Genomic DNA, 24,623 nt, shown 5'->3' with positions numbered 1-24,623 from the left:
TCGGCGTGGTGCTCTTCGTGCTTCTCTCGCCAGGACTCATCCTCGAGGCCCCCGGCACCCACCGTCCGGTGGAGTTCGGAAGCATGCGGACCAACGGCAAGGCCGTCGCCCTCCACACCCTCATCTTCTTCGCCATCTACTCCATCGTCATCGTCGCCCTCCACCTCCACATCTACACCGGCTGACCCGATCCGATCCGATCCGTCCTTCATCCTGTAGGGTTTACAGGTCAGCTCGCAACTCACTTGTAGCGCATTCCGTGTTCTTAACTCTGCTCCGACAAGTAATCGAATGTTTGTTTCCATGGATCCGACGATGAGATTTGCGAGCTAGCTTTGTTTGAATTGCAAGTGGTTTCTGGAAACCCTAGAAGAAGACAATCGAACGCGTTAGTAAACGAGTTTCTAGTCAATGTTACTTTTTCAATTGTCTCGGCTTTGGTTCAAAATTTTCCGATTTTTCCATGGATTTATTAAGAGATTTTTCTGCCTTGGTTGAATTGTCTCATTGTCTATAATTGAGATTTTCAAGTGGGAAAGAAAAAGACGATCATATGCTCCTCTCCTCTTTCAATCAGAATCTTTTCCACCTTCCAGCTTATCAAATTTCTGAAGAATTTATTTATCTAGAAAAGAACCATCCTCATCTTGAAGGCATCCAAATTAATGAGACAGATTCGTTATCTCTATCCCTTTTCCCAGTCTCTTTCTCATAAGAATAGTCAAGTGGAATATGGCATCTCTGAGGAAAAAATTGGAAACTAGGGCTTCATCATCTGTTTAGTTATGTTTACTTGTATTGAAGCTTTAGATCTTTTGAATTAGTGGATTGAGGATAATATATAACAAGAGCATTGAACAATGACAAAATAATCCTGAATTGGTCGATTTGTTGACCTTCTTTAAAATTTGAAAATTATATAAGAAACAAGCTCGGTTGATTCCATCTTGATATGTCATGTAAAGATTGTGACACATAAACCTGACCACGATTCCGAAACGATAGATCAGAATCGAAGATAGTTATGATTTACGGTTCAAAATCATCAATTCACGATTTATCACAGTTCAATATTATTATTATTTAAAAATTATAAATTTATAAATATATATAAAGAAGGATTTTTAAATTGTTTATATATCTTTTAAGATTTTAAAAATATTACAAATTTTAGAAGTATCATCATGTACTTCTATATCTCATATGTCAAAATTTATTTGAATTTATTATCGATAAATTAAATATTATGATCTTTATTTGAATTATTTATTTCCTTGTCCCTCTAAGATTAAAATGATGAGTCTCCTCCTTTTTATTAGAATTGAAGAATTCAAATCGAAAATGATTAAGATTTCAAAATTGTGAGATGGAATAGAGAAGATGATGTGAAAATAATAAAATAAATTTTTTATTTATAAAATTTAAAAAATAATAAATATTAAATCTTAGTTGTTAAAAAAAATAATTAAATAATCTCAACCGTTAAAAAAATAAAAAATCCTCCTTCCCCAATGATCGAAATTGTTTTTACTCTTTCTCTCTATCTTTAAAATAAAACTAGTATAAATGCAATATTGTAAAAAAATTATTAATTAATTATTAAATAATTAAGATTTGATTTCTGACAATGAAATTCTTTTTTTTTAAAATTTCATCTATAAAAGAAAAAAAAACATCTGGCAAATTTTGGTTATTTTTAATTGGATAATCCGATTAGAGTTTTGAAGGCCTGTTTAAATTATCTATTTAAATTAAAAATTAATTAAATTTAAATTTAGATTTTAATCATTTAACCTTAAGTTTTAAAAAATGTCGCTACCTTCTCTCCCCTCACCCACGCGCTTGTGGTGCTATCTCGCCACACGTTGGTCGCTGTTCGCGAGCAATCAATGCCAAGCCCATGTTTTCTCTTCCCCATGTCTCTCCTCCCTCGATGTCGTTGTCCTGAAAGCCAAACGTCAACACCGACGCTTGCCCGTGCTTGCACGCACGACACACGAAAACCATTGTTCTTGAACCCGTCCGTAGGCAGGTCCAGTGACACCCAAACCATGAACCACAATCTCGAGAAGATAACTAAAACTATTGTTACTCTGAAGTCAAACAACAAGAAGTTAATCAAACAAAGTGGAAGTTGGAGAACTTGCCTCGTCCCTTGAAGTCCTTGAGTGATCAAACTTCTTAAGTCAGGAAGTTCCATTTCCCAGAGGTCCCCTAAGCTCGCTCTCCACAAACACCAACAGTTCTAAGCAATGGCGCCAAACTATACAATAGATAAGGATGAGATCTAACCAAACAAGAAGCTAAAATTTATCATCCGGCACCAAACCTCTCCGTATCATTTCATCATGGAGGCAAAATGCTTGTTTCACATTGTCAACGGAAACATGACCGTTCATCAAGGTTGTATAGGTGGATCTATCAGGTTGGACTCCTTTCTTAATCATTCTCTTGAACAAGGAATCAGCCTCTCGTGTCTTCCCTAGTCGACAAAACCCTAAAATCACCATATTGTATGTTATAACATCTGGCATTACCCCTTTGTTTTCCATCTTGTTGATCAATTCAAAAGCTTCAAGCATCTTCTCTTCCTTGACAAACTGACAAATCAGTGTATTGTAAGTGATTCGATCAGGGAAGACACCATTTTTTATCATCTTCTTCATCACTTTTTCAGCTTTTGAAGTATCACCAGCTCGACAGTGCCCTTTAACAATTGAATTATATGTCACGAGATTAGGTGCGATTCCATGTTCCACCATTTCATCCCAAAACTTGAAGGCTTCTTCCATTTGACCGAAATTACAGTAGTAGTCTATCAAAATGCCATAGGTAAAGCAGCTGGGCAGAATTTCTCCATCGATCATGTCAGCCCACAACTCAGTTACCTTATCCATGTTTCCTTCTCTGCAGCAACCAGCAATCAAACTATTATAGGTGACAATGTCGGGCTTCAAATTGTTCTCGAGCATTCGATCGAACAACCTCAAAGCTTTCTCAACATCACCATCCTTGCAATATCCATCGATGAGAGTTGTAAATGTGCAGAAGTCAGGAGCTGTTCCTCTTTCTACCATCTCAAGAAAAAGTTGGTATGCATCTGACAGCCGCCGTTCCTTGCACATCCCATTCAAGATTGTATTATAGGTGACGACGTCCGGCAGACAACCATTCTCTACCATTTCATCACGAATCTTAAGAGCTTCAGAGGTCGATCCAAGTCGGCAAAATCCACGGATGACCATAGTGTAGATCACATTATCAGGAACTAAACCAATGGCCTTCATCTCTCGGAGATATGCTAATGCTCGATTCATATCACCTTTCTTTGCAAACAAATTTACCATGGAGCTAAAGCTGACTATATCAGGAAGAAGGCCGCTGTTGGTCATCTTGTTAAAAATCCTCAAGGCCTCGCCAGTGTCGCCGAGCTTACAGAACCCACCAAGCAAAATGTTGAAAGTAGAAACGTTGGGGACCAAGCCTCGATCCAGCATTTCATCCAGCAATTCTTTTGTTTTCTCGTGCTGCATCTTTTTGCAGAAACCATTCATCAAAGTATTGTAAGTTGCAACATCCGGCTTCAATCCCTTATCGTCCAGCGAACTCAGCAACTGCAGCGCCTCTTTCAGATGCCCCGCCCGGCTGTGAGCATCAATCAGAGTATTATACGTCACTAGATCGGGAAAAATTCCTCTTTTTGACATTTCAGAGATGAAAGATTCCGCCTCGTCGAACCTACAATCCTTGCAGAAGACGTTCACCATGATGTTTAAGGTGTAGATGTTGGGACTTACCCCCATGTCGACGATGTCGCTGTAAATTTCCCTTGCTCGGTCGACCCAATCCATCCGGACCAATCCGGAAAGCAGGCTATTGCAGGCGTCGATCGAAACGGCGAGACCTCTAGCCTTTAGCTCCTGGAACGCCTCCGCAGCTTCCCTCCGCTTCCTCGCCTGGACGTAGGTGCGGATCAATAGATCGAAGACAGCGGATCGGGGGCGAGCGGAGTCGTTGGCGGTGGAAACTAGGGCGTCGACGACCTCTGCCCGGGATGCCCCCTTGCGGCGGACAAGCCGGAGGAGAAGGGACTGGGCGTCGACGAAGCGACGGCTGCGAACGCAGATGTGAATCATGGCGCAGAGGGTCTTGGAGGGTAGCTTGCCGCCATGGAGCGGGGTCTGGGGCAAAGGGAGGTTCTTCTCGAAGCATCGATCTAGGGCGTCGAGCGGGAGGGGAGGCTTGAGCGGACTAGGGGAAAGGGAGTTTTGAGGATGAATTTCGAAGGGGACAGGGAGAGGAGGAATGTTGATGGCGGAGGAGGAGCGGTGGAGGGCTGCGCGGCGGGTTGCGTTTCCGACGGAGGTAGACGGCGCCATGGGTGAACTATCACTCGACCTCTTGCAAGTTACAAATTGGATCGGCTGGAATGGAACTCCCCGTAGCTTGAAAAAATAAAATTGTATAATCTGCAAATGATAAATTAAATTAAATAATTGGTATTTCTTATTTTTATTTTTTATTAAAAGAACATCTCATTCTATTATTTAATTATATATAATTACTCAATTATTCATCTAATACCATTCAATATTATTATCTCAAATCTATTTTTTAAATTATTTAATTATATATAATTACTCAATTATTCATCTAATACCATTCAATATTATTATCTCAAATCTATTTTTTAAATTAATCGAATACGTTATAATAATTATGAAATTATAATTACTACAACATGAATAAAAATGATAAATTATAACAAAATCATAATTACTAGCAATTACAATTTGATAGCTGCTTCAACATTTTAACCGATTCAAAATTTAAATGAGAAATAATAATAGTGTATCGTACTGGAGAATAATTGTGTAATTATACATAACTAAATAGTAGAAAGGTACATTATTTTGATTAAAAAAATTAAAATAAAATGTTTCTATGATTTGAAGAAAAAAAACCCTTGACAATTGACCTAATTCATTCATGTTTCTCTTACTGATGGAGTCAACCCAAGTGAACAAGTTATCCAACAAACTACTCTTGATGTTGATGATCCATTATGCATCAATGGAGGCCCAATTACAAGAGCTAAGACTAAGAAGATGAAGGAAGCATTCCTTTATCTTTCTTATCGATTTAGACTCTCCTTCTTTCTTTCTTCAATTAGTTGTGAGTTCTTGAGATTTTCTTCTACGGGTTCACATCACTTACTCTGCTCCAATGGCGTGGCAAGCCACTTCTTCCTCTCCAGAGTTCGAGTTCTGGATGGCACCACAAAGTAACCCCTTCGCCCGTCCTCTCACCGTCGATGGCATCCTCCTCCCACTCCAGTGACTCCCACTAATCAATTCCAACAGCTTCTGCCTTATCTCCTACCTCTTCACCCTCACCTGCCGCCGCGCCACCCACCTCCACCACAAAAGGAACGACGGCCACTTGCTCCTCAAAGAAGGACCGGCGAGGTGAGCGATTCTATATCCATCCGTTCACATCTTCATTTATTTTATTTATTCCATCAGATATTCACTTTCCTCCTCATTTTCAAAGCCGTCGAAAATTAGATTATTACCATTTATAATTGTATTTTTTTAATTTAAATTATTTCAATGAAATTAATATTTATTAAATTCTTTAAAAAATAAAAAAAAATAACATCTAAACGGGATAGAAGAAACAATAAAGAAGTGGGTAGTTGATGAAATGCAAGAAAAAAATCTATAAAATTCAAATTGAAAATTTGTTAGTAAATTTTGAATTTTATTTGAGTTTTTTTTTTAAAAAAATCTGTATATAAAAATGACTACCGGACTTGAATACATAACTAATATTTCACCCGTACAATGTACAATGCACGAGATGTTATTTTATATAATTAATAATTAAAATTAAGTAAGTATGAGTGTTTGAATAAATAATTAAAATACAAATAAACTAAATTGAATATAAATTATATAATTAGAAGAAAAAAAAATTGTAAGATGTCATAATTATTAAAATAGTAAAATACTGGATTATAAGATAGCTTATTATTCTTAGAAATAGTAAAATAACTGATTATTAAAAAATATTAAAATATTAGATCTAAGATGTCATGATGTCATTGACAAAGTCTCCCCACAAATTAAAAAAAATAAAACAATACTTACTCCGAATCTTTTAAGACAAAATCAAGAAACTTTGTAAGACGACCATCGAATTTTTTACTTTGAGGAAAATCTCGTACAATTATTTTGCCAATGACATCTTGAGAAAATTTTTTTGTAAGCTATAAGATAAAATGTTCGATCAATTAATCATGGAACAAAAAAATAAATTAACCTACCAAAAAATTATGTTCTCATCAACATAATCTGTCTTTTTCAGCACTAAAAGACTTAAATTCATAAATCATCGATGAAAATGTATCATCAAAAATTTCGCATACATGAGTTTTTGCAATAAAATTAATCTTGTATTTATTTGTTGTTGTCTTATACTTCATTCGATTCTCTGCAACAATTATATTTTTTATAGCAAATACATGACCTTCTTTGAAAATGAGTTTCACTCTCTCTATGATCAGACGTTTTATTGTTTCATGTATGCGTTCACCCTACAAATATATAGAAAAAATAAATATTTATATTTTCTAACTGTAATCACATATATATACGTAAAAAAAATATACAACCTCTTTATCATGAAAGACGCACTCCAAGCTAAAATCTCCGTTGTTTCCATATGCAGATAGATCGTAACAACGAACTAATCAGAGTTTCAACGCCCACTGTATTTTCGAAAGGTTAACCTCTCGGATGAGATTAAACATAGGAGTCATTTTTTTATTTCAGCCTAAAGTGAGTGAGTGAAGATATTGCAATCCTAATTTATAGAGTGTATATAACCTCATCCTCATTTGTAATATGTGGTATTTTTTTACCATCAAAGTTATTCAATATATTTTGGAATATGTGATATTTGATAAAATCTTTAAATTATTCAATATATTTAGAAATCTATGTTTTACCATTTAATAATAATAATTTGAGCATTAAAGTTTATGTTTAATATGGATTAAAATGCATTTAAAGATCTATGGTAATAATATGGATGAAAAGTTATATTATCAATCAATTATAGCTATATAAGTTTGTTTCCATATAGATAAATATATTTATTTATAGAAATAATGTTTTGACAGGAAATTTTTAATCAGACAACTCTGTATTTTTAGGTCCCTGGTGAAATTTGTGTTTTATTTTTTAATAATAATAATTTGAGTATTAAAATTTATGTTTAATATGAATTAAAATGCATTGATACTTTGCATCCGCCTCCGCACCCTACATGTGCACCTGAGGTAGGTGACAGACACGGCAAGAGGAGGCACTCCCATCCCTTATATATATATATATAATTTAATTAAATATTCAAGTCAGGATAAAATTTTATTAGACTCAATTCCATATCCCAATTTAAAAATCATGATACCCAATTATTTAATTGTATAAAAAAAAATCTTTCGTACCTCTTCCATTTAAATTCGGATATCAAATCACCTACAAAAACATCCCTTGCATAAATGATGAGTTTCCTACTTTCCTTCCTATGGGGAAAAAGAAAAAAATCCTAATCAACTGTAACTTTTCAATTTATTCTCACAAATGATCATGAAATTGACAATGTAAAACTATTAAGGTGATAAATTATACCTTCAGTAGAGAAAGACCCGAACTTTCTCTCTCACTGCTTTATCTCAATTAGGTCATCGTGCAGATTTGCATGGTTTTACTTCTTGCCCAGCCAGCACACGACGCCGAGCTAGGGATACGAAGCAGCCGTGCTGTAGGAGAGAAAAGCTGGAAGGGGGTGAAATTGGCTAATAGGTTAGGTCCGATTTGTTCTCCAATGTGTTGGATTAATTGGTGGTTCACGTGTTTTTATTTGCTTGGGATCTCCTCTCTTCTTTTTACCAAAGTTTGAGAGGAAAATTCAAGGTGTGCAAATATGCTATACCATGCAATCTTCTAACTTTCAAGATTCAATGTTCTAACTTGACTTTAAATTTTATATCTCGATTGAAGTCTTGTATTTTTAAGGAGAGAAAAGGTGAAGAAGTCAAGAAGAAATTGGTTGTCTGAGTTTCAATGAGGACACAAAGTAGTAATGACAATAGGATGCCAATGAATCAGGAGAGAGATTAATCTACCAACCTTAAAAGCCTTCTATATAAAAATAACCGATATTAGCTGATACATCAACCTCCATGAAGGATCCCAATGACAAACAGGACAATGAATGTGAGCCAAGAAAAAAAAAATACCACAACTACAACTCCCAAGTTGAGCCAGCAAAGTCGACCCCCAAAAGAGAACAAAAAAATGAAAATGACCTATCATTCACCAAATTCCTGCTGTTTTAGCACCCCTCAATAACTATGAAAGAAAAAGCCCACACCACACCACCTCTTAACTTACTGCAACTGACAGGTTAGAAGTCGAAAAATAAGTGGATTAGTATAAACATATTAGCAGAACTCTAGTACCTTTGGCCCTAGTATTCCAATCAATCTAAGCACAGAAATCCCAGAACCATCACCGACTAATTTCTGCAATCAACATGTTAGAGGCTCAAAAGTGAAGAAGAATGTAAGTAAATTTAAGGTTAGATGGCAATCAAACTACTTGATAAACAAATAAAAGAAAATTGGAGAAAGAAATGAATAGGTGCAAAATAACTTGATAAAAGCATACGACGTTCACTGAGAAGCCACTGATTTTAGTTTGAAATTAAAATATCAAGAGAATGGAATAAAAGAACCATGCGAGCAAAAAATTATTCTTAAACAAACTATAATCTGATTTACCACCTTTAGCCTGGCCTCTGCACGTGCACAAGTTAAGCAGGATAACAAGTGTTAACAAACTATATATATATATATAAGCAACGCTATAAGTTTAGATTTGAAGACTCCATTCAGATGAATTGAAGAGGCTGGACCAGCAAAACTGTCAACATATGATTATTACCATTTAACGAATTCATATTATCAATGCTCAGCCGGACCATTTACCTGATGCACCACTTACAAACAACTCAAATAACAGATCTTCTGCTGTGTCACAGAAACTTTAAACCATATTAGACACCATAGAAAATAAACAGAAAAGACAACTAGAGGTAACCAATACCCATGAAGTGGTATGGCAAACAGCTCAGCCTCACAGGAGGATGCTAAGAATGCATGTCGACTCTGCATGACAGAAGCAGCTAAAAAGTAGTAGTTTTTTGTTGAAAGTATAAGAAAAATCTCACATTAATATATGTAATTAGCTTCATAAGGGTAACTATTAAATACTGAAGACAAGCCAAATGATTAGTCCCAATTGCAAATTTAAACATCACGAGAGTATTTAGAAAGAGATCCTTGAGGCAGTAATATAAGAACAAATGTAGATGAACTAGAAAAAGTTTATGGCCGCCTGCTGTCTAAGAGTAGAGAACCATTTTTCCTGCTGAATAATAGCACTGTTAGGCATAAAAGAAACCAGTTACAAATTGATGATAAATCCAAACTTAGTGACAACTTCTAGCCCCAGCAGTCTCTGCAATAATCAGAACATACAGCAAGATAAGATATGAGTTCCAAACTTCCACTAGTTGTAGTTATAGCAATAGGAAAGAAATCGGGAATTTAGCTCCAAGATACCACATGCCTGACAAAAACCACATTGAACGTCAATCCAAAAATGTTAAATTAGAGCAGTAATGTAGCAGAAAATATAACTGATTAAATCACTCCTCATAAGTTGTTGCTTAATTGAACAGATGCATAGAGAGTGATATGGAATAAGAAGATGTTGTCTCATTCCGAATGAGAACGTAGCCAGGATAATCCATGCCTCAACTGCCTTAATGAGACAAATGAGTAATGGGAACAAAAAAGGCATTAGAGGTAAACACAAAATCAACATGGATTTTTCTTGAATTATCAACAACCATGAATAGCTAAAATTGTAAATGAACCTAATAAAGGCATGCATATGAATCGTACAGGTGCATGAGAAATCCAGATCATTTAAATAATGGCACCTAGTATAACAGACAAACTTATGTGTGCATTGAGCATGTAAGAATATGGCACAATAAAGCACATGCTATGTATTTATAAACGAATCAATATCAAACTTAAGAAACAATCTGTATCCATAGACATGTTACGTGTAGAAGATATCAATATCAACCATAAGAAAAAATCTGCATTCATAACCATGTATGTAAAAAACCATCCTGAATGTAGCATGCAATAGATGATCCTTAAAATTGAGCAGTTTATTGCATACATTCTATCCTTCTTTATCATTATAATTTTTCAAAATATTGTTTGATATTACCTGCATATGCCCCACATCCTGCATGTGCATTATGCAATAGGTTGGCGGCATGCCGACTACATAATGTATAAGCTTTTTGAAAGCATGATGCCGCATGCCAAATACATAATAAGGCTTGTGTCAAATAATTTCCAATCTAAGGGATCAAACAGTTTCAATTTATAAACCATCTTAACTTCCCTCTTAACTGCTTCATGTGGTTATACACGTGATAAATTTGATTAACAAGTGTGTATATGAATAACTAATTTCTTCTTTGTTTCAACAAACGAACATTGAAGAAACTAAAACAAATTTTACAATGATCAGTTATACTATTGCCATATATTATTCAAATGACAGAGCATGGATAAATGGACCAAATTCACCTCAAGAGGCTCAGTTTTCATAGAAATCAGGCTTCATAACAAGTGAAAACACATTTGGACTAGCTTCGAATGCATAACTTTCTGATTTTTTTAAAAAAATCTAGATTTATTTAACCAACATGAACTATTTTAGAACCACATATCGCCTGGAGTATTAGTTCAATATGTAGCTTCCAATCTTAACATTAAGTTAAGATAGGAGGACTGTGCCCAACTCCTGCTAATCTCAATAACTGAAACATATATAATCAGCTTACAAGTAAAATCAATTTAGATATTAGGCAGGGACAAGGACTAGTCTGATCCAATCTATTGGTCACACATGGAGTATTGGAAATATGATGCCCACAAGCAAATATGGAGTCAGGCACCAAGAAATATAGAAGATGTGAAAAAACACAAAATAAAAACTACATATGTTTTCTTTATATGGCATTTTGATTACTTCAATTTAATATTATATCTTCATAGATCCTTTTCTAAAGCATATAAAAGAATATTTCCAAATAGTCAACTTTCTAGATCTGCACATTTTGAATAATTTTTTATATCATTTCCATTCAAATTAACAATTCAAGTTATTCTACACTACTGGCTTACTTATATGTGCTTATACTATGATTCCCAATCACGTGGTCATTAGCAAAACTGAAATCATAACACATTACATTACTAATCTGCATCAAGTTATCATGTAAAAGCTATGATGTCTCAAGGATTCGATATGTAAATAATAAATACCGATCTAATTGAAGATTTGAGAAATAAAGGTGTTCCAATTTATTAAGAATGCTCAAGTCATGTACTAGCATCAAAATCTAATAAAATTTCTTTGATGTATGTTATGTAGTGCAGATCATGATGTGTATGAGAGAGAGGATACCTGCATTTCATAAACAAAATAAAAAAGGCAAGTTAAAGTACCTTGATAAACAGCAGCATCACTTCAACTCTGACATTAATTTCTCATATTCTGCATCTGAAGCATGAGTAGTTGATTGTTCAGCAGAAGATACAGGCTGTGGTGGCATTGCGCTATTGGCCCATGGCACATTCCCAATGCTCTGCGTGGGATCAAAACTGTGAGGTGGCACAGGTGGCGGAACAGGAACATAATAAGGTGCATAGCCATAAGTTGCTGGAGCAAATGAAGGCGGAGGAACAGGTGGATTAACTCCTGGTACAGAACCACTACCATACATATCAGTTGGGACAGGGGGAGCAACAGTATTAGTAGAACTCTGAGGTTGAACTCCAGGAGGAAGGTTCTGCATCGCTTCACTAGAAGGCACATTTTGACCTGGGACACCAGGAGGGGCTGTTTGTTGCTGAGGGGGATACTGCATTGTATAGGGAGGCACTGACTGACCTTGAACAGGGGTGTACATGCTCGAACCAGGGGGAGGTGGAACATAGGGTGCATATGGAGGAGGAACAGGCGGTCCCCAGGGAACTGGAGCATAACTACCAGGCGGAGGTGGTGGGTTTGTGAGAGGTGCGCCAGGCATGTACTGCTGAGAAGGGTATGCACCAACTGATGCTGGAGGAGCTGGAGGAGCCGGAGGAAGTACTGTCGGCTGTGGTGGCTTGCCAGCCACACGAACAGCTATAGTTCTTCCTTCCAGATGATAACCATTCATACTAGATATTGCCTGATTAGCCATAGATACATCAGAGTACTTCACGAAACCATAACCTTTACTAAGTCCAGTGATTCGATCCTTGATAACCTTTGCCATTACAATATCACCATAGGGGGAGAATAACCTAATCAAGCTATCATCATCAAAGGCAGGAGGCAAATACCCAATATAAAGATTTGTTTCATCATATTCTTTCTTAATCAGACTTTGTGCACCACCAAGATTAGTTCCTGGAGCACTTGAACCAAGAAGTGGCAATGCAGAACTCTGCTTCGTGTTAGACTCTGGAGCAGCACCACCAAGCTCAGCTAAAAAGTTTTGGTACTCATCGTCCATTTTCTTAACTGTTCCTTTCATGGGGCAGTCAATCGTGGGATGCCCACCATCACCACAAATTTTACAAAGAACATCGCTCTTAAATGTTGAAGAGCGTGCAGGACAAGCATATTGCCTGTGTCCTGGCTCACCACACAACCTACAGAATTCCTCATCCCTGATAGTTCCATTCAAGGCTGCAAGTTCTCTCAGCTGTTGTCTTTTGTGTTCGTTCAGCACCTCGTCAACTGGATGCAGAAGTTTCTCGATCATGGCAGCAGCAGCCTCTAATGAATCCTGTGTCTCCGCTTCCACCAGGACATGTAAATCTTCATTCTCAGCTGGATCTGGCTTGTAGTCCCTCTTCTGAAGCAATTTACCTTCTTTGATAGACCCTTTTCCCCTGATGACGATCTTTGCCCCTGTCTCCTTCTCCATCCTTTTTTGTGTATTTCCTCGCGGACCAATGATGAGACCAATGAAGTTATAGCCTGGATACTCCTTCATAGGAATATAGAGCTTCTTTTGGAGCTTTGGTGGACGATAATCAGCAGGAGGACGGAACGCTGGGTTCCGCTGAATCAGTTGGGAAATAATCTCCTGCCGTTCCTTATTCAGCCTCTCCCGCGCCCGATACTCACGAGTATTGATTCGAATGCCCATGTTATCGTAGATTGGCTCAGGGGAAGGCGACCGGGCACCCTCAGGACGATCATCTAGAGGCAAGGTGGACTGCAAGCGACGACTGATCTCAAGAAGCCTGAAATTGAGGGCCTGTACCTCAGGATCAAGATCCGCAGTGAACTCCTTCATGAAGTCTGGGAGCTGAACGACGGGCTTCGGCTCTTCCTCCGCCCACCGGGACTTCCTCTTCCTACCACTACCATCGCCAGTCGCATCGCCACCGTTCTGATCGGCCTCGGACGGAGTGGGTTCCCACCGGCTGCGCCGGCGACGGCGGCGACTGCTCGCTTCCTCCTCGCCGCCTGAGCCGTCCTTGTCGGTGCCGCTGTGAGTGACCGCGTTGCCGGAGATCACCTGCCGGTCATCGAGCTTCGCCAAGAGTGCATCCTGCTTGGCTGGGGTGATGAAAGGGGCCGCGTGGTCCTGGTAGGGATCGAATGGGGCTTCGGAAGGGGGAGGCGGGGGGAAGCCCTGATCTAGGATTTCGTGCGCCGGCGGAGGAGGGGGAGGAGGCGTAGAGGGGGGCGGCGGAATTAGGGTTTGGAAGGAGATTTCGGCGTGGGCTTCGTCCATGAGTGATACAGAAACGCCGACAAACTTGACGAACTAGAAAGAGACGAAAACAAATCGCCGAGCTGCCTATTTATAGGATTTGTTTGGACTGGGCCGTCAAAGTCACGGCCCATTGAGAAAGATTGCTTTAAAGAAATAGTTCGGTAGGCCTATCCGTGCGAAGACAAAGCCTTTTCAAATGCCTTACTGGGCCTACATGGGCCCCGCACAATATGGGCCCAATTAAGGTTGGAAGCCTCAATCCGCGGTCTAAGCGAAAACTCAATCTTGCAAAAAGGTCATACACGGACTCTGGACGTCTCACATAGTCGGTCTTTATAACCATCTATAGATAAGTAAATCAGGTACACAGTAGACCCATATATGGGAGGGCTTACTTTCAAAATGGCGAGATCCTTGGAAATCAACCCTTATCCAATCCTATAAATTTTCCTTATGTGAACCAACTATATTAAACCCTAGGGCTCTCTAGGCAAGAACTCAAAAAGATGGATCTGTTGCCTCAGCAACCCCCCTAAACTTAGCTCTACAGATATGAAAGGAGATAAATTCAAGTAGTAAAGACGCATGGTAGGGTGAATGACAAATCATGAGTTCCTTTCAAGATTTGACTTCTGACTGTTACAAGTAAAAATGCAATGCATCCACCACAATACTAAGAAATTAATGACAAAAAATGAGAAGGTAATGTGAAGATAGGAGTTTATATGTTTAATGAATCGTTAATAAAGAGTCAAAGAAATTGACTCAACCGTCGTAACTAACTTAACTAGTTAAAAAGATTAGTTTTCTAACAACCAACTTTAAACATGTTTAGAAATAGACTTTGGATTTCAACAAGAAATAATCAAGGGAGTTCACATCTAAAGACGGGTGGCAAGATGAAATATTGAATTAATTGTTCCAATAATTGAAATGACCTCATATGAAAATGCAAGGCTCCACCAAATTATTGTTGTTCGATCTGCGAAATAAATTATTGCTATTACTATTATTTTGGAATGAATTACTATGAAGAGAAAAAATGAAAGGAAATTTTCAAATAAACAATAATTAATGTGTCATAAATGTTTGTTCAAGCATACATTTCTTTCAATGTACATGAATGTCCTCTTCTATTTTCTCCAAATTTTGAAACATACATACATTTTAATTTTGAAACATACATGGTGTTCGTTGAGGTGTAATTGTTAAGAACACATGGAACCTTGTCACCTTCTAATAGATTATTTAGCATGTGCTAAGTAAACAATGTAAGGTGGACTTTGAATGCTTAATTTTTTGATAAATTATTAAGCTTGTGAAATACAATATTTTGATTTGTATCTTCGAGTTAAATATGGTCCTTAAAACTTGGATTACATTAAAAATAAACTTTGAGATTAGATAACCTCGTTGATCATATGCCAAAAAGACACTAAGAAGAAGAACATAACCACAATATTATTCCCTTCGTTGCGAATATAATTTATTTGATATTTAGTCAAGCCTATAGCTAGCAATGTAGATATGGAAGAAAACATATAGAACCAACTTGTTAATTAAGATAGTCAAGTTAAAATTTCATGCTATTGTAATTAAATAGCAAAATAGTTATAATAGAATTTAAACAATGATAGATTTTAGGGTTACTATTTTGAGCATATAAGTCTTTGAATAGAAGACTAATGAGTTTGTAGCAAAATAGAAATTTATTTTAATTTTATTATTTATATTTTCATGTGTTTAGGTAAGTTAATGACCAACTCAAGACAAAACACACTAATATAAATTAAAAGCTAGCTCCATTAGCTGAGGTAGATTAATTAAGATAATCCCTCTCGTGCCTCCTTAATCACCATTGGACTAATTTGCTAATTAATTATTTGTTTAATAGATTTCCATCTACATGACCATCCATTGAATTGATTCCTTGTTGGATGAGAACTTGTGGTTGCTCTTCTTTGAGCATGCTAATTAGGTGGGCTTTACTCGACTTGCGTCACCGCTTAACCTTAACTTGAGAACATCTACGAATTTAATTAGCACCCAACGATCAAGGGAAACACATAGTTTATATGAAAAATTTGAGGTAGGTTTCATTGATGAGGTTTGGTTGAGGGAAACCCTAAACTATAACCCTCAGTGTCATTCCTCATCTTCCATGACTTCTCAACTATTTTAGGTATGCCATTGGACCGAGATTGATGCGAACAACATTATTATTTATACATATAGCTTAGCTAGTCGAGTAATTATTCTCTTGGAGGTAACCATATCGTATTAAATAAAAGGATAATTACAATCAAATTATTTAATTTTAAATTAAATCATAGAAGTTGGCATCCCATAAGTTCCATTCTTTGGCTATGAATTATTTAGCTAATATTGCTTCAACAAATTTTATTATTTATATTGAAATAATTTAATCAAAATTATTTTGAATAGTTTTGATAAAATTTATTTTATATTATAGTAATTTTCATTAAAATTATTGAAATAAGAGTATTTTTAATATAAATAAATAAAAAATTATGTTCTAGTCAAATATTGTGACACATTATTTGTTTTTTTTTTTTTGCATATGTAAAACGTGAAAGTTAACAATTTATTTCTATTTCTTAAAAAAGGAAAAAAATCTAAAATAAAACATCTTTGGCAATAACTTTTTCCACGTGCGAAAAAATTATCACCTTTGCATTTAAGACCCTCTTGAATAAGGTATTCGAATGCGTCTAAATTTAGTTTTAACTTTCAATCACACGATTAAACTTGTTTAAGTTAACTAATTATCATGTGCACGAGAATTGCTCATGGTTAATCTTCAACTTCCAAGGAGTTTATTGATCGTTAAGCTCATAACCGCCCTCTAATTTTGTAACTTCCATGTTATTTAAACACAACTCAACTAATTTAACTAATTATAACCTCATTAACCGTCTAATTATACTCTAAATCCTGGAGATCCATATGAAATTTTCTTTACGGGAAAATATCACGTTAAAGCACTCGTTATTATTCTTATTTTATCAAAACGCCCTCTTTAAAATTGAAATATCCAATTTATCCTTTTAAGCGGTCATCTAAATCGACAATTTAAAATATTAATAAAATTTTAAGGAATGTTTTGAAAACTGTTATATCTCGGGGGCCATGTTGAAAAATATCCAGATTTTAGAATGTATGAGAATTGTACGTGTGCAACCACGTTTGTGATTTTATGCGGACGCTCGGGTCAACGGAAAATCGTCGTAATTTTATGGTAGGGATAAGGGCAAATACGTAATTGCGGCGCGCGCTCGTATCTTCTTTGTCGGATCCGCACTTGGAACAGTGAATAAATAGTCTTCCGCCATGGATTTCTCTGAGACTCAGACTCACCTCTCTCTCTCTCTCTCTCCTATCCTCTTCTTCTCTGTATGTAATCGAAGCAGATCAGGGGAAAAAAAAATGGAAGGCCGACGATGTCTCAGAAACGCGCCTCAGATCGGCGGCGCAGGGGGGAACCGGAGGCGGAGGCAGGGCAGCGACGAGCCCCGCCGCCGGAAACGGCCGATGCTCGCGGCCCCTTCGGCGGGGGTCGATTACTTCGATGCGCTTCCAGATGATATTCTCGTGTTCGTGCTTTCCAAGCTCAGCTCCTCTGCTGACCACCCTCAAGATCTCTTCAACGCTTTTTTGACGTGCGGTTCCTGTTTCTCGCATTGATTTTAAAAGCTCGAAATCGTAATCGAACTTAAATTTGATTTGTCGGGAGGGAATTTTGCAGGTGCAAGAGATTTTGTGCTCTGGAAAATCAACCGTTGGTGTTGGCGAAGGCCAGCAGGAGATGCCTCGCCGTCAAAGCGAAAGCTTGGTCGGAGGCAGCTCATGGTTTCCTCAGGCGATGCGTAGATAGTGGAAATCTGGAAGCTTGCTTTATTTTGGGCACGGTATGCGTCTGTTCTGTGGGCGTCGATCGATTCATCAAGATCGGATTTTGTGCGTGTTTTGTTTGCTAATTAATTGCTGCAAATTGTTTCAGATACGGTTCTATGCGCTCGGAAACAGAGGATCAGGCGCGTCGTTGATGGCGAAGGCGGCGATCCGATCGCATCCATGGGCGCTGTACTCTTTGGCGATCATCCAGTTTAACGGCAGCGGCGGCTCCAAGAACGCCAAGGACCTCCGCGCCGGCGTCGCGCTGAGCGCCCGCGCGGCCTTCTGCGGCCACGTGGATGCCTTGCGCGAGCTCGGTCACTGCCTTCAAGACGGCTACGGCGTCCGCCGGAATGTCAACGAGGGTCGCCGCTTCTTGCTCCAAGCCAACACCCGGGAGCTCGTGTCCGCCATCGCGTCGTCGCCGGCGTGGAGGAATGGGCAACGCCGACTGATGACCGCGGAAGGAATCGCGGAAGCAGCCGCGATCGCCTCCGGCGGCGGCAGCGCCCTCCTCAGCGACTTCGGCTGGAACTTGCCACCGCCGGAGCCGCACCCAGCCAACCGGTTCCTCGTCGACTGGTTCGAATCCGCAGCCACGTCGCTGCCGGAGGACCTGCGCCTCTGCTCGCAGCGCAACTGCGGCCGCCCGGAGACCCGGCGGCACGAGTTCCGGCGGTGCTCGGTCTGCGGCGTCGTCAGCTACTGCTCCAGGGCGTGCCAGGCTCTGGACTGGAGACTATCGCACAAGGCCGAGTGCGTACCTCCGGCCATCTACGACGTCGCCGCAGCCGGCGCCGGCGCCGGCGTCGGCGCCACCGACTGAGAGAAGAATGACAGCAAGCATCTCACCGCATTACTGATGCAAGATTCCACAACTCTCTGAATTATTTTTTGTAACTGGAGTTGTTTTGGCCCTTTCTAATCATTAAACTTTCTTCATTTCGCTGTTCTTCTCGCCGGACTCCATTTCTCACCAGAAGAATCAATTCCAGCAGCTCCCTTTCCTTTTCTGCTCGTCCTCCATCATCATCCTCAAACCACAATGATGCTCCTTAATCTTTAAAACTCTGAGAAATAAAATTAAAAAAACACACAAACAACTAATCCGCACAATCACCCATGCGAATCAAAGCTGATATTTTCAGACAGAATCAATAAAGAAGATGAACGGAAGAAAGTCAATACAATATTCAGTATCCAGAATTCCAAGACAGAACATATTTTTACGGAAAAAAGAGAATGGAATAGGAAAAGCAAAAAAGTAAAAGAAAAATAAAAGGAAGAAAAAAGAATTAACACTTCACATCTTGTTCTGTTCTTATCTCATAATTGAACAGAAGCATACATTCAGCTCCACCATCAAATGACAGCAGCAAGTGGAGCACTGAGACCTTCTCATCAAACGATTTTGTTTTTGTTCTTGTTTTCTTTATTATTATTATTATTATTCCAATCGAACTCATTTTTCAAATCTAGATCTGTTCACTAATTGTCTTGACCTACTCTTTTAGATTTCATTACCCCTCAGCCACCCACCTCTCACCTGCCTGCTGCTCTGCTTCTTCTATCTCGAGACTTGAGCCTGTGGAGGTACTCACACAGGGAGGATGCTCACATGCAGTGTTTATCAGTTTCTTCCTGAAATTTAATGATGTATCTGACAAAGATAATAATAAATTCTTTTTTGGATTTTTTTTTTGTTTGAGATTGACTGTTGTTGTTTAATGCCCTGCCTGATTGGATCGGGAGCCATTAATAAGGTGGAATATTGGAATTCAAAATATTTTCTTAAAATTATTAAACTAGATAGATTATAAATTAAACAAGATGATTACTATACTTTTTCTATTGCCTTTGAGTGTCCTTAAATATAGTTTAAAACTTAAAGTTTTGCCAAGATTTTATAATATTCATTAAAAATAGTGGTTATTATTTCAGAGAAATTTGAGATACAATTTGTGCTTATTTTTGTCGGTACTGGACTTTTTTTAAAAGATCCGACCCGATTGCCTACGATCCGATACCCGAATAGCAGGAGAGGATTTATTAGGTTTGAAAAGGAGGGCATCTTCTCCCGGCGTCCGCTGCAGTCTCCACCCTTCTCGGTTCTTCGATTTCGCCTCCGACTTCTGCTCCATCGACGTGGTTCCGTGCGCGATCGAAATCCTCTTCGTTCTCCGCTGTTGCGATGCCTCGGTAGTAATGACGTTTTCTTCTTTCCTTCTTTTTGGGTTGCCTTTTTTATTTCCTCCCGTTCGAATTAGCCGTGCATTTTTACAAATCCTAATCTTTTGGACTCAGGTACTACTGCGATTACTGCGATACTTACTTGACTCATGATTCTGTAAGTTTCCCCATTTCTTTCGTGTTTTCCTCCCTGTTTTTTTTTATCTCGATTGATTAGAATGCATGTTCTCTGTTTGAGCTTACCTGATGGTATGATAGTGTATGTTAGGTCGATGCGTGTACTTGAATTCCAATTTTTAGATCAAGTTGGATATTTTGGTTTCAGCTTGGTCTCGGTTGATTATTTGTAATTAACAACAAATTAAAGCTTTAATGGATATTAGATCTTTCCATTTGCCATATCATTGTTCCTCTATTTAATTGTGAAATTATAACGGAAATAGCTATTGGCATCACTGATATTTCTTTAATAAAAGAAACTATAATCTTTTATATGATCTTGATTTTTTTTTTGAGTCCTACTGGTTACGTTCATTTTTCTTCATATATAAGTGTTCCTTTGTTAGTCTGAAATTTGAAGTGTTTCAGAATAAATTGATAAAATACACTGAACTATTGTGTTATATATTGCTGAGATTTCTTGCAAATTGGATTAATTTTATCTCACTCCAAACCCTGTTATCTAATTTGGGACTCTTACGGGGTTCTCCTAATTAGCTTTAGTATAGGATATTGTTACACAATTTATGAATACTTTATAAACTTCATCAAAGATGTATTGACTTTCTATGTGTGGAATGCTATAACTTGCATCATATGATACTTAGGCTTCCATCCTGCGAACCAGGCCTGTACCTTGCTATTTCCTTTATTTTGCATCACCTATTTTGCTTAACTCACACGTTGTAACGTGTGGTTTGATTTTCATTAAACTGAACTAGATTTTCATTAGATTTTGTTAACTCAATTGTCAGATTTTATGAAGCTCAAATTTATAGTTATTCTAATGAGATACATGATCTTGCATTATTCGTGGGTATTGTAGAAATTCTACATTATTACTTGCCCCTCAGTTTCCATAATGACAAGTGGATCCTCAGCTTGCTACCCCCTCCCCCCGCCCTGTTATATCACTTTAGTTTTATTAAAAAAATTTCTTTCTGCATTCTTGTTATTTTTTATGCATGAGATTCCTTGCTTGCCTTATTGAATGAGTGTTTAGGGAGGAGCTTACATTGTGATAGCAGGTTTAAAGTTGTATACTGATCCAAACTACTCATTTGACTAGGCTCAGACACTAGGTCCCATCTTCTACATATAATTTCTTTATTACTTGTTCTCTGTTATTAGTTACAACCTATTTTACTAAAAGGGGACAACTTTATCACCTAACAAGCAAAATAACTCATTTCAATAAATAAAATTTTAACCATGTAAATAGAGTTTCATTGTCACATGCTATTTAAATTTTCTGACTTTTTCTTCCTAAGTACATTAACTATTATGCATATTTTAACCATAACCTTTTCTGTTACTTGGAGGTACTTTGACATATTTCTTTAGTGTGCCATAACTACCCTGCTTTTCTCAAATTTTGTAGGCTCTTTATTTGTAGAGTTTTCCAAATGGTGTTTTTGTATTTTGGAGAGGGAATGATCTTATTTCAATCTCTTTCCGTTGCAGCCATCTGTCAGAAAGCAACACAATGCTGGCTATAAGCACAAGGTTTCAATTCTTTCTGACCTCATATACTATGTTCTTTTCCTGCTTTGTATCTTTTACTTATTAGTTCTTCAACAACAGGCAAATGTCCGCTCTTACTATCAGCAATTTGAGGAGCAACAAACCCAAAGTTTAATTGATCAGAGAATCAAGGAGCATCTAGGCCAGGCTGCGGCGTTCCAAGTTGGCGCCACCTTTAACCAACATCTCATGACCATGCCAGGGGTCCGGCCCCCTCATCCACTTTTAATGCCTCCTATTTTGCCTCTCGGAGCATCACCTCAGGTTCCTATGACAGCACCACTTCTACCAGGGGTTAGACCCCCAGTTTTGCCGCCTCCAATTGGTGCACCAGGTATTTTAAAAAAGATTCGGTTGCTCTTAAATTATAGTTACTTGACAATCTCTTTTACTTGTATTCTTTGTTCTGTTAGTTGGCTGTTATGTTAAAGTCCTTCCAAGTTAATGTTTATAGTTCAGGTAATTAATTACATGAACTTCTCATCATCTCACAGCAAGCCAAGCCAATTTTGTTATTTGACTGTATTATTAGGTCATTCTAGCCAATTATTACGTAGTGATGGTTGATGGCTTAACCATAATGCATTCAGATAATATTAGATATTTTCTCGGTCAAACCAGCAGGAGGGAATTTCCAGTAAGTTCTCAGGGGAAAAGTCGCATGATTTTATTTTTATTCTTTAGGAAATAGCTACCAGTACAAAAACGTAGCAGTTGCAGGAGGATTTACATTATCTTATAGATAGTAGCTTCTAAACGTCGACAGTCAATTTACAGTCATAGTTCCCGTAATTGGCAGGTTATGGAGCTGTTCCTACAGTTGCTGCTCTCCCACCTACAGTCGTACCACCAGATGCACCAACATCGGCACCAACTCAGCCGAGCAGTCTACCAAGGCCAGCCACATTAGCACCGCCGATTTCAGGGGCCATGACGATGCCAGCCACCGGTACTTCTGCACCAACCCTCTACCAGGGCAATCCGTCATCAAGCGCAACGACAAACTTTGAATCCTTTATGAAGATGGATTGATTATATGCCTATTGATTACATACATTCTTCGGAGAAAAGATTACTTGGTCTGCTGGAAGTTTTTTTGGGGCATTTGTAGCTAAGTCCTATGTTGTTTGAATTGGTATATTAATTAATACATTGCATTTGTATCTTTTTCTATTGAACTCTGAGCTTTTATGGTTTGTTTTTCTTCATCTGGTTGCTTCCACATTTCATGTCGTTCTTGGGCATCGAGGGCACTGTTCTTGAACTCGATGGGTCACTGATTCAACTGATCAATTTGCGAGTCTGTTGACGAATTCAAATTTTTGACATGTGTCAAAATTTTGTCCCGCTGTGTCGACTCACATCTTGCCTCGTGGGCTGCGTGGCCTAGATCTGGTCCAAGGAAAATAGGCAGGGTATTGTGGTCATTCCATGTTGAGGTGAATAATAAATATGGGGAACTTTTCCTTTTGCTCTTTATAAGTTAGTAATTCTGATGAGATATTAATTTCTCAAACTGATTCATGTAATTATAGCAGTTAACCAACCATTTGTTACTATGTATAATAATTTTAAGACTTTCAAATGTTAATGAAAATAATCCTACAAATTTATGATTATAGAAGGTCAATATCAAGTTTATGATGAATAAACCTTCTCCGTAATGCACAGATCAAATTTATTATTATCTTTATGCTTTGGATTGTTTCAAAGACTCAACAATTTGTCTATTGGATCAAAACACAATATTCATTCTACATTTCACATATTTTTTATAATTTATTCATAGATATAAATAATTTTATTTTTTATATTTGGTATCTGAATCTTTGTCAATGAATTATTAAAGATATCGATTTAATTTATAAAAAATTTGAGAAGTACGGATGTATTGAAGATTTTGTTCATGTATTTATATGAATATTTGGCTAATAATTTTTTTCTACTGCTAGGAAGATTATACTAAAATAATATAAATTATATTAGAATTATAGGACTATATGGATTCGAATCATAAATCTTCTCGAAATGATTTGAATTGTTTTAAAAACTCAAATAATTTTTTTTTATGATTTAGATATTTAACTTTTTTGAATTGATTAATTTTGAAGGTGAGCAATTTGACATCATGGAAATTTCTCATTCCCATTTCCCTCTCCTAAACCTGCCTACCAAATGCCTTCTTAGTAATTCTTTTTTTCTAGTTAGAGTAAATGAAAATTATACTAAAATAATAAAAAATTATATTACGATTATAGGGCTATGCGGACTCAAACCATAAACCTTCTAGATAAATCGGATTATCAAAATGATTTAAATTGTTTCAAAGACACAACATGCATTTTGTTGCTGGATATAGGATCTAACTTCACATTTGGTACACCATGTAAATTCAAGAAGATAAATAATTGTTTTTATAATTCACATATCCAACTTTTTAAGTTGATTAATCATAGATGTGATCGTCTTGGTTCCATGGAAATTTCCCACCTTTGATGATCCGTCTGATAAAAGTGATGCGTGTTATTAGACATCGGCATGGATTATCGTACTCTATGATGCATTTCACTTTTCCATCAATAAAGCATAAGTGTATTCCAATAATCAAGGATTGCCTCTTGATACTCTGAAGATGGATGTAATTTTATTTATTATTTTTATATTAAGTATTCAATTTATATCGACTAATTTTAAATTGGATATTTCTAATTCCACATTCTGTCTATCAAGTAAATCATATCAAGTAAATCAAAGGAGTGATGATGGCTCCTGACATGGTCATATCATCCATGATAGAGTTTTACTTATAAAGCTTATATAAGTTATTTTTT

General features: G+C 37.3%; 4 protein-coding genes across 5 annotated transcripts; 2 read left to right on the top strand and 2 right to left on the bottom strand.

The window, feature by feature from the left end:
- Positions 1-2,100: 2,100 nt before the first annotated feature.
- LOC141840915 (uncharacterized) lies at positions 2,101-4,379 on the bottom strand. The gene has a single exon (XM_074729018.1). The coding sequence runs from the start codon at positions 4,377-4,379 to the stop codon at positions 2,304-2,306; it is 2,076 nt and encodes a 691-aa protein (XP_074585119.1). The 3' UTR covers positions 2,101-2,303.
- Positions 4,380-8,185: 3,806 nt separating this feature from the next.
- LOC141838239 (splicing factor-like protein 1) lies at positions 8,186-13,984 on the bottom strand. Of its 2 annotated transcripts, none has more exons than XM_074725659.1 (2): positions 11,672-13,984; positions 8,186-9,701 (listed from the first exon to the last, which is right to left on the bottom strand). In XM_074725659.1, the coding sequence occupies exon 1, from the start codon at positions 13,960-13,962 to the stop codon at positions 11,689-11,691; it is 2,274 nt and encodes a 757-aa protein (XP_074581760.1). In that variant the 5' UTR covers positions 13,963-13,984; the 3' UTR covers positions 8,186-9,701; positions 11,672-11,688. The 2 variants fall into 2 exon arrangements, with proteins under 2 accessions (XP_074581760.1, XP_074581761.1); XM_074725660.1 differs by having other exon boundaries at positions 8,186-9,590.
- A 3,339-nt stretch (positions 13,985-17,323) lies between these two features.
- On the top strand, positions 17,324-18,801 carry LOC141838242 (F-box protein At1g67340-like). Its single transcript, XM_074725661.1, has 3 exons — positions 17,324-17,624; positions 17,711-17,873; positions 17,966-18,801. The coding sequence occupies exons 1-3, from the start codon at positions 17,392-17,394 to the stop codon at positions 18,683-18,685; spliced, it is 1,116 nt and encodes a 371-aa protein (XP_074581762.1). The 5' UTR covers positions 17,324-17,391; the 3' UTR covers positions 18,686-18,801.
- A 1,150-nt stretch (positions 18,802-19,951) lies between these two features.
- On the top strand, positions 19,952-22,886 carry LOC141841600 (U1 small nuclear ribonucleoprotein C-like). The gene is made up of 5 exons (XM_074729781.1): positions 19,952-20,058; positions 20,164-20,206; positions 21,733-21,774; positions 21,853-22,126; positions 22,592-22,886. The coding sequence occupies exons 1-5, from the start codon at positions 20,051-20,053 to the stop codon at positions 22,822-22,824; spliced, it is 600 nt and encodes a 199-aa protein (XP_074585882.1). The 5' UTR covers positions 19,952-20,050; the 3' UTR covers positions 22,825-22,886.
- Positions 22,887-24,623: the final 1,737 nt, after the last annotated feature.

The sequence above is a fragment of the Curcuma longa genome, chromosome 11 (assembly GCF_044706935.1).
Source record: "Curcuma longa cultivar G26 ecotype Majalengka, Jawa Barat chromosome 11, ITB_CL_G26_1.1, whole genome shotgun sequence".
Lineage (NCBI taxonomy): Eukaryota > Viridiplantae > Streptophyta > Magnoliopsida > Zingiberales > Zingiberaceae > Curcuma > Curcuma longa.
The sequence above is the reverse complement of the archived record's forward strand: the minus strand, read 5'-3'. Positions and strand labels throughout refer to the sequence as shown.